Source organism: Nuphar pumila, chromosome 10 (assembly GCF_984573655.1).
Source record: "Nuphar pumila chromosome 10, dmNupPumi1.hap1.1, whole genome shotgun sequence".
Taxonomy (NCBI): domain Eukaryota; kingdom Viridiplantae; phylum Streptophyta; class Magnoliopsida; order Nymphaeales; family Nymphaeaceae; genus Nuphar; species Nuphar pumila.
The window spans coordinates 117,077,562-117,086,882 of NC_143258.1; the positions used below are offsets into that span (position 1 = coordinate 117,077,562).

The 9,321-nt window shown below is 33.7% G+C and overlaps 1 protein-coding gene across 1 annotated transcript; it reads left to right on the forward strand.

The window, feature by feature from the left end:
* Positions 1–437: 437 nt before the first annotated feature.
* On the forward strand, positions 438–1,692 carry LOC149828047 (uncharacterized). The gene is made up of 2 exons (XM_090018329.1): positions 438–667; positions 1,490–1,692. Exons 1-2 carry the CDS (start codon positions 446–448, stop codon positions 1,574–1,576), a joined length of 309 nt encoding a protein of 102 aa, XP_089874455.1. The 5' UTR covers positions 438–445; the 3' UTR covers positions 1,577–1,692.
* Positions 1,693–9,321: the final 7,629 nt, after the last annotated feature.

Here is a 9,321-nt window from a genome sequence, read left to right on the forward strand (position 1 = left end):
GACATTTGGGAGCCACCTAAAGAAAATGGTAACTCATCAATATATAATATTAATTTTATAAGTATAGTTGCAAATTTGTGTACTAAATCTTTTGTCATTTAACTTCGCAGGAAGCAGAAAAAGGAGGCAGTGTACCATATAAGGATGTGTTTGTAGAAACACATAAACGGAAGACCACGGGAGTCTTCGTATCAGAGAAGGCGAGAACGACAACGGTATGTATTAATTCTATTAATAATCATTGCAATATATATGCAAGTCATCATAATGTTATCATTAATTATTAATGAATACTTTAAACATTATTTTGTAGGAGGCATATGAGCAACAAATGGTAGAGCGATATGGTGAAGACGCTACTCAGCATCCATCATTTGATCCTACAGCATGGGTGACTGCAGCAGGTGAACCCAAAAAAGGTCGCGTGTTCGGGTTTGGGAGTAATATGAACACTTCACCAGTTATTGGTTCTTCCAGTTACGGCTCACCAACTTCTTGCGCCGACATAAGCTCCAAGCAGCCGACTATTCTTTCCGGTGATGATGTACGCGAGATCATTAATGAATCACTGAATAACTACTTCCAATACACCGTCGCCCCCTTTCTCCGAAATGAGATCAAGGCCGCTGTTCAGGATAGGGGATCTTCGATTCCTGGTCCCTCTCAGGTATAATCACATATATAGTTTTTTTGACTATCTTAAAGCACATCTGAGCATGGTAGAATCACATATAGAGTTTTTCTAGATGCCTTAGAACACATATGAACATGCTATAATCACATATTCAATTTTTTTACTGCCTTAGCACACATATGAGCATGATAGAATCACATATATATATATTTAACTTTTTGTCTGTCTTAGAGCACATATGAGCATGATAGAATCACATATAAAGTTTTTTTGATTGCATTAGAACACATAAGCATGCTATAATCACATATTCAGTTTTTTTACTGCCTAAGAACACATATGAGCATATTATAATCACATATTTTGTTTTTTGACTGCCTTAGCACACATATGAACATGCTATAATAACATATAGAGTTTTTTAACTGCCTTAGAACACATATGAACATGTTATATATCATTTATGATAGAATCACATATAAAATTTTTGGCTTTGCCTGCCTTAGAGCACATATGAGCATGCTATATTCACATATTCAATTTTTTTACTGCCTTAGCACACATACGAGCATGATCGAATCACATATATAGTTTTTTGCTTGCCTTAAAGCACATCTGAGCATGGTAGAATCACATATAGAGTTTTTTTATATGCCTTAGAACACATATGAACATGCTATAATCACATATTCAATTTTTTGACTGCCTTAGCACACATATGAGCATGATAGAATCACATATAGAGTTTTTTTATTGCCTTAGATCACACATGAGCACATGATAGAATCACATATAGTGTGTAATTTATTTCATTATATTTTGTTTATCAATACTGACTGTTCTTTTCTTGTGTAGGCTGCTAGCGATAATCAGGGTAGTGGAGCTGAAGGGACAGATAAAGACAATGAACAAGAAGACGCACAAAATCTTGGCGATGATTAGAGGACTGTGTTGAAGAAGTTCTATTTTTTTTATTTTTCCTAATTGTAATTGTTGAATTGTAAATAATTAAACTTCTTAGTTTTAAGGTGGAACGATTAATTATTATAGATACTTGTTATATGAATTTTTTTGTGTGGTTTGTTTTTTATTTACAGGAAATATAAATTGTACAGGAAATATAAATTGTACAGTTCTCCGTAATTAATTTTTAAATAAATTTTTTTTGATTTTTTTTCGTTTTTGCGACGGATTAGCGACGGATGATTCCGTCGCTATTCATATTAATCTAGCGACGGCTTAGCGACGGAATTAAATCCGTTGCCACGCCGTGGTCGCCGTTTAGTACCGGCGGATTGGCGACGGAATATAGCGCTCGTTATTCCGTCGCAATTAGCGACGGACTTGGCGACGGAATTATTCCGTCGCCAGTTAGCGTCGAAATATTCGCGACGTAAGCATACTGTCGCCGCGTTGTCGCTAATCCGTCGCTAACATGGTTAGCGACGGATTAGCGACGAAAGGTGGTCGTCGCTAATCTACTGCTCTGTTGTAGTGATAATATCATATTAATGACAACATAGTTTATTTAAGAAGATTTCAACAATATATATCAATCATGGTATACATAACAATATACATCAATCATAGTACACATACGTGATATATTTTAACCAGATAAAACGCAATGCAATCAATAAGACTATGTATGATGTGTCATTTACCTAATAAGTCCACATATTCGTTTATAAACATGTATTATTCACCTATACACTATCATAAGTGTTTCAATCATAACCTCATCCCATAATCTGAAATCGATAAGAATATGATTCTCACACTTCAGTTTAACGTATAATCATACTACCATAATAGAAGGAAAGTCAAATCCATAGTTTTCTCAAATGAGCTATTACAACAAACTCATAACATAATAAAAAAAACTATTTTATTTAACTTGTTCATCCTCATAAGATTTTGCCGCATCTCGAAACAAGTCCTATCGAATTACCTGATTTTAGACATGTACAACCTCAGATAGATAGGTATTAGGGTAATTAGAGGGGGTTTCATTTAAATGCAAATGAGAGGAGGTCATTAAGGTAATTAGGAGGAGAGTTTAAATGCATCTCCTGATGCTTGTCGAGGGTGAGGTGGCGTGCAGGGAAGAAAGAGCATAGGGTGGTGATGTGGTAAGTTTGGATTTGGGTTGGATCCTTGTGGATCCAACCCCAATCCAAAACACTGAAACATTTTAAGGGTATTGATTTTGGTTGGATTGGGTTGGGTCCAATTTAGATAAACTTAAATCCACTCTATTTTTAAACCTTTTTACAGTGGTTTGGTTGGGATTAGGTTAGGTCCATTTTGGATCCTACTCCCAATCCATAATGTTTTAAAACATCCAAAAGGTGTGGTTGGGTTTGGATTTAGACCCAACTCTTATTTTAATATCCCAAAAACCAAAATTGGATTTAAACCTTACCCATTTTATTTGAATTTGGATCCTTATCCAGATTCAAAATGGATCATACCCATTAACCTAGTTTGGATTTCTTGCCTTGGGTCCAAAACCCATTTTGGTTTCGATTTGGGTCAGATCCACTCAATGGATTCAATCCAAATGCGGTTATTTTAAATCCCTAGTTATATATTGCTAATAATAATAATTAATTTTCTTGATAATTGGATTCATTTGAGCCCTAAGCGGACCCAAATCTTTTTTATTTAAGTGAGAATTGTTTGGGTCTTAAGTGGATCCAAACAAATTCACCTTACTTTAATGAGATTCATTTGGGTATCAAATGGATCTAAAAACCTTATTTACTTTAGTAGGATTGGTTTGGGTCTCCAATTGAATCCAAATCTTATTTAAGTTAGCAAGATTCATTTGGGTCTCCAAATAGATCCAAAATACCTTTTAATTAGTGAGATCTATTTGGGTATCAAATGAATTCAAATCCCTAGTATGTTTAGTTTAAATCCTACCCAAACTCATTTGGGTTGACCTGAATCCTTATGATATCCATATAGAGCAGATCCAAAGTCTCAAAACTCATAATGAATTTATTTGAGTTCGGATCCTCTCTCGGGTCCAATCTCAACAATTCAACTTCGGATTGGGTCCACCAACTAGATCCCAACCTGAAAGCATGGGTTGATCAATTTGGATCTCCATTGAGATGCAGATCCAAATACTCCATAAATTTCTAATTAAATACCAGATAATTTAAATAAATCCCAAAAATTTTATGGGTATTACATTACTTCTTGAAGAATATTAATCTTTGAAGATAAATCAAGAAACCCCCATGCCTAGCATTTGTTGATGCAACATGCCACAGCTATCAACTACTGGTAAGCCATTCAACAATACAATACAAGAACTCCTGTCATTATTGACGCAGATGTCACCTTGTAAATCTTTGTATAAGAGCTTTACTCTATTATTTTTGTAACTTTGTTGTACGGTTTTGGAATACTAAATGGGCTGGGCCCTATAAGATAACTCAAATAGTTAAAAAAGGCTTACATCATATACGTTTATTAAGATTGAAAGTAAAAATAATGAAATCATAAATATTATTGATAAATTTAAACCATTATAAAATATTTCATTTTATGGCCATTAAATATTTTCCCTAAAAAAGGAAGTGAAAAAAGGGGAGAAAAAAGTTTTCGAGAGAGGAAATTTACTTATTTTATGCCTATTAAGTAGTGGGAGAACAACGTTTTGGTGAAGAGAGAGAGAGAGAGCAATTATAAATAGTAATTAATTTGTCAAAAAATTACAATATTCCATGTAAGTAACACTTCTTTTTTTTATGAAAACTCTATGCAAACGCCCATACAAATTTTTAATTACATTCTCTACCCACATGACAACAATGTCAATTAAGAAAAAATTATAAAGAATCCAATTTTTTGCATCTATGAAAAAGGATCCCCAACAGAAAACTCACTTTACATCTATAAAAAAACATTCCCAGTAAATCAATGAAAAAATAACCCAAAGTTAAAGATGGAAGAAGAACTTCCTACATGTACAATCATTTATGGCTTCTCTGATCTGGTGTTTAAACAGGTTCGGTTTCAAGAAATTGACAACCATCGTCAGATCTTTCTTTAAGCTAGCAATAAAAAAATCAAGCACTGGTTGGGCTAAGTCCAGCCACCTTACAAACCCAGCATCAGCCAGGATATGACTTACAGTGCTGGAAGTTTTATCATAGAAGGGAAAAAATAGGGGCGACCATTAAAACAATTACATACATCTAAAATCATACAAAAAAGACAAAGAAAATTCGAAGATATTGTAATGACATGTTTATTGTTCACTCGTCACTGTTGATGTCACAAAGCATATTGTTGTTTCACATGTGCACCCACATTATTGCTTGAAGAAGTATTAACCTTTGAAGATAGATCTAGAAACCACCATGCCTAGCATCTGTTGACGTAACATGCAAGATCTATCAACTACAGGTATCACATTCAACAATACAATATAAGAACTCTTGTCATTATTGAGGTAGATGTCATGTAATGATCCCAATTAATCCTTGTAAAAATAGTATTTTTTTTTAAACAATTGTAGAAACAAACCTACGGATCTGGAGTCTCACAGATTTAATATACCAAACCACAAATAGATAGTGCATTGAATCGAAGAAGAAGAATCAACTTTATTCATCAATAAATAAATGTCATATAATTGGAACAGTAAAATCGTCTAAGATATAATTAGTCAATCTGTCAGGAAACTTAGAACTAATCATGTAAGGCTCGCAGTCTCCAGCTAGCAGGTCAACCCATCACTGAGCACCTAAACCTATAAAATAATTTTTTAAAATGGGTAAGAACCAAAGTCCTTTGTATAAATCCCGCTAAAAATCCAAACAGTAAGAAAACAACATAAATCAAATTCATGCATAATTTAAGAGAAATATCGTAGCAATAATTTTTTTAATCAATTTATCATTCAAACATATAACAAAATATCATGCAATAACAATTATCATGCAAAACAGAATAAGCATGAATGCATGAATTAATAAAGAACAGAAAATATGCATGATTCAATGCAGATGCATGAATAACTTATTAAGTTATTTATCAGAGTTGCTTTTGTATGCATATCTCTATTAAATGCACACAATTTTAGTATTTACTTTTTCTTAAACTCGCAGATACTCAAAATGGGTACAAATTCTTGAAGTTCAAATTAGATTCTCAATTGTAGCTTAACACTCAATTTGTATTTTATTATTTGGTTCAACCCTCGTTCCTCGACCGATATTAAGAATCATCATCATCCAACAGAACATTAGAAATCAACATCTAATGCTAGAACATTAGAAAAATCAGCATCCACTGACGTCACTTAACTACAACTGAGTCAATAACACCACTTTCAGGCAAAGTGGTTAAATCTTTCTAAAACTATAGCTAGCAGGTGAACCACCATATCGGGTTCAGGGGTACAATCACACACCGAGTTTTAGTATCCTCATGATTTCTCCAAAATTATCATACAAGATTCTCACACTATGAAAAAGACATCAAGAAATAGATTAATTACATTATTTGATCTTTTTTACCTTTTTAAACAAATTTGTGTTCTTTACACAAGAACCATTTTGCAAATCGACATGCAAAATCAATTTTGGCCCTTGGCTTGCATAATTTTAACAGTGTAATTAATTTTGAAAAACTAATAATTTTAAGAAATAAACCAACAATTTTAACATATGCAATCAATGTCAAACCTGATAAATTGCTTGTACACAAATAGTGCCCAAATCCGATCAAATTGCACTTTGCACCCAACTCGGCCATCTGATTTCTACTGCATAACCATGCCTAACATAATGCACTAAAGTAGCAACATGGTGTTGATGCATAAATATGTACAACAACATGTTGTAACTGCTCGAATATGAGCGGCAACATGTTGTAACTGCTCGAATATGAGCGGCAACATGTTGTCAACATGTTGTTGCTACATAAATGTGCACAACTCTATCGACAATATGGTATTGTTGCACAAATATGCTGCTCAAAACAGCACATAAACCACATATATATGCAACCTATAATAGTTCATAATTTTAACAAATAATCAGATTTGCTAACAGTCAACAAAACATGTATATACAAATCTGATAACACTTTACATAAAAGCCTAAGAAATCAACTTTGATAACAGTCATCAGAATAATAGAAACTTAAATTTAATAACAGTCCACAAAATAACATGTATTCAAATCTGATAATAGGCAACAATTAACATATGATCAGATTCTATAACATGAAATTAGATCAAATATCAGCCCACAAGATAACATGTAATATGGTCTCATAACAGCTAATAGATTCACATGTCATTAGATATGATAATAGCTACAAAATAGCATAAAAAATCAGATCCGATAACAGTCATCCGATTAGCATATGCAGTTAAATCTGATTAGTATTAAAACAGTGTGTAATCAATTTGGATAACAATCATCATAAAAAAATCATATAGTTGAATCTGATGACAAACGATATAAAATCATATTTGATAACATGAAATCAAGCATGATAACAGTCAACCTAATGATTGGAAATCAGGTTTGATAATGGTTCACAACTAATATTATATATGTCTGTTAACAGTCATCAAAGTGACACATTCAAATCTGATGAGTCATAAAGATAACCTATATGTGCAGGTCTTAAACAGCATAATAAAGTCACCTACAGTTAGTCTGATTAGACTACGCACACACGACAAGTCTGACCAGACTGCACCCACATATGGTGTCGATCTTATCAAATTGCACTTATTCAAACACCTCAGCAATCTGATCAAATTCCATAGCCTGTGCATGTCAGCAGTCTGATCAGATTGCTCATGCAATACATCGACTGATCATATGCTCTTAGGCAAGGCTCTAACCCATGTATATCTAATTTTTTTTTTCAAAACATAAACAAGATTCATTAAATATCAAAGTTGACACAGACACACACACACACACACACACACACACACACACACATATATATATATATATATTCAACATACTTGGTTAAAAGAGGAAATTGATAGCTTAAACAAGGAAAAAATGATGGCATGCTCACGTTGAGTAAAAAATATGTGAAATCATGACTTAATACATATTTTTATATGTATTTTTGAATCACATTTTCCTTTCTCATCTAAACTTACATATAAACCATATTTAAAACAAATTCTTCTCGTATGAATCTAGAGAGGAACCCGTACCTTAAATCGAACGTAGAAAAGGTTTGAAAAAACAACGAATGTTTGATGAGGAAGCTGGATTTCTTTCTCTCCTTCCTCTTCTTCTTCTTTTTCTTTTCTTCCTTCCCTTTCTTTTTTTTCTCTTTCTTTCTTTTCTTTCTTTAACCTCTCTCTCTCTCTCTCTCTTTCTTTTTAACTCTTTCTCTCTCTCTAGAAACTCGAGTTTCTAGAGAGAGGGGGATACTACCGCTCTTTTATATTCTATTATCCCCTATTTTTATTTTATTTCATTTTTAATTAAAATCTTATCTAAAGAGTCTATCTAGAGGGTGACGTCCCCTCCAGAGCTCTCTATTAGAGAGTAGAGTTCTACCAAAGTAGATAATACAACAACAACTACGCCTTCATCCCAAAACAATTGGGGTCGGCAATATAAACCAACAAAGAAAATCATTCTGGGTCTTTCACATGAATCCTTTTCCTCCATTCATTTCTATCCAATGCCATGTCCTCGATGAGGTTCAAAGCATTCATATCCTTTCCTATCACCTCCATCCATGTCTTCCTAGGCCTACCCCGACCTCTTTTAACTAATATATTTTTTCATTTCTCCATGCTTCTAACTGGAGCATCATTAGGCCGTCATCGAATATGTCCAAACCACCGTAAACGATTCTCTCTCATCTTATTTTCAATGGGTGAAACGCCTACCTTCTTACGTATCTCCTTGTTTTGAATCTTATCTTTTATTGTATTTCCACACATCCATCTCAGCATACGCATCTCAGCTACACTCATTTTTTGAATATGATGTCTCTTGGCAGCCCAACATTCCGTACCATATAGTAAAGTGGGCCTAATAGTCGTCCTATAAAACTTTTCCTTCAACCGCAATGGCATTCTACGATCGCACAACACTCCAGTTGCACTCTTCCATTTCATCCACCCAACCTTTATCCTATGATTTACATCTCCATCAATTTCTCCATACTTTTGAATGATAGATCACAAATATTTGAAACAATCATCCATCGGTATTTCTTGCTCACCAAGCTTCACTACACTCCCATCACTATTTTGTTGCTTACTAAATCGACATTCCATGTATTTTGTCTTACTCTTACTCAACTTAAAACCTCTTGCTTCTAATGTTTGTCTTCATAATTCTAACTTAGCATTAACCCCAGCTCTAGACTCATCAATCAAAACAATATCATCAGCAAACAACATACACCAAGGCACATTTTCTTGAATTGATCTTGTAAGCTCATCCATCACTATAGCAAATAGGAAAGGGCTTAAAGTAGATCCTTGATGTAACCCAACTGTTATAGGAAAATTGGTTGTCAACCCTCCATAAATGCGGACATTGGTTACTACTCCTTCATACATATCTTTAATTATACTAATGTATTTGAGAGAAACATCTTTCTTCATCATTGTCCACCAGAGAACCTCCCTAGGTACTCTATCTTAAGTCTTCTCCAAATCAATA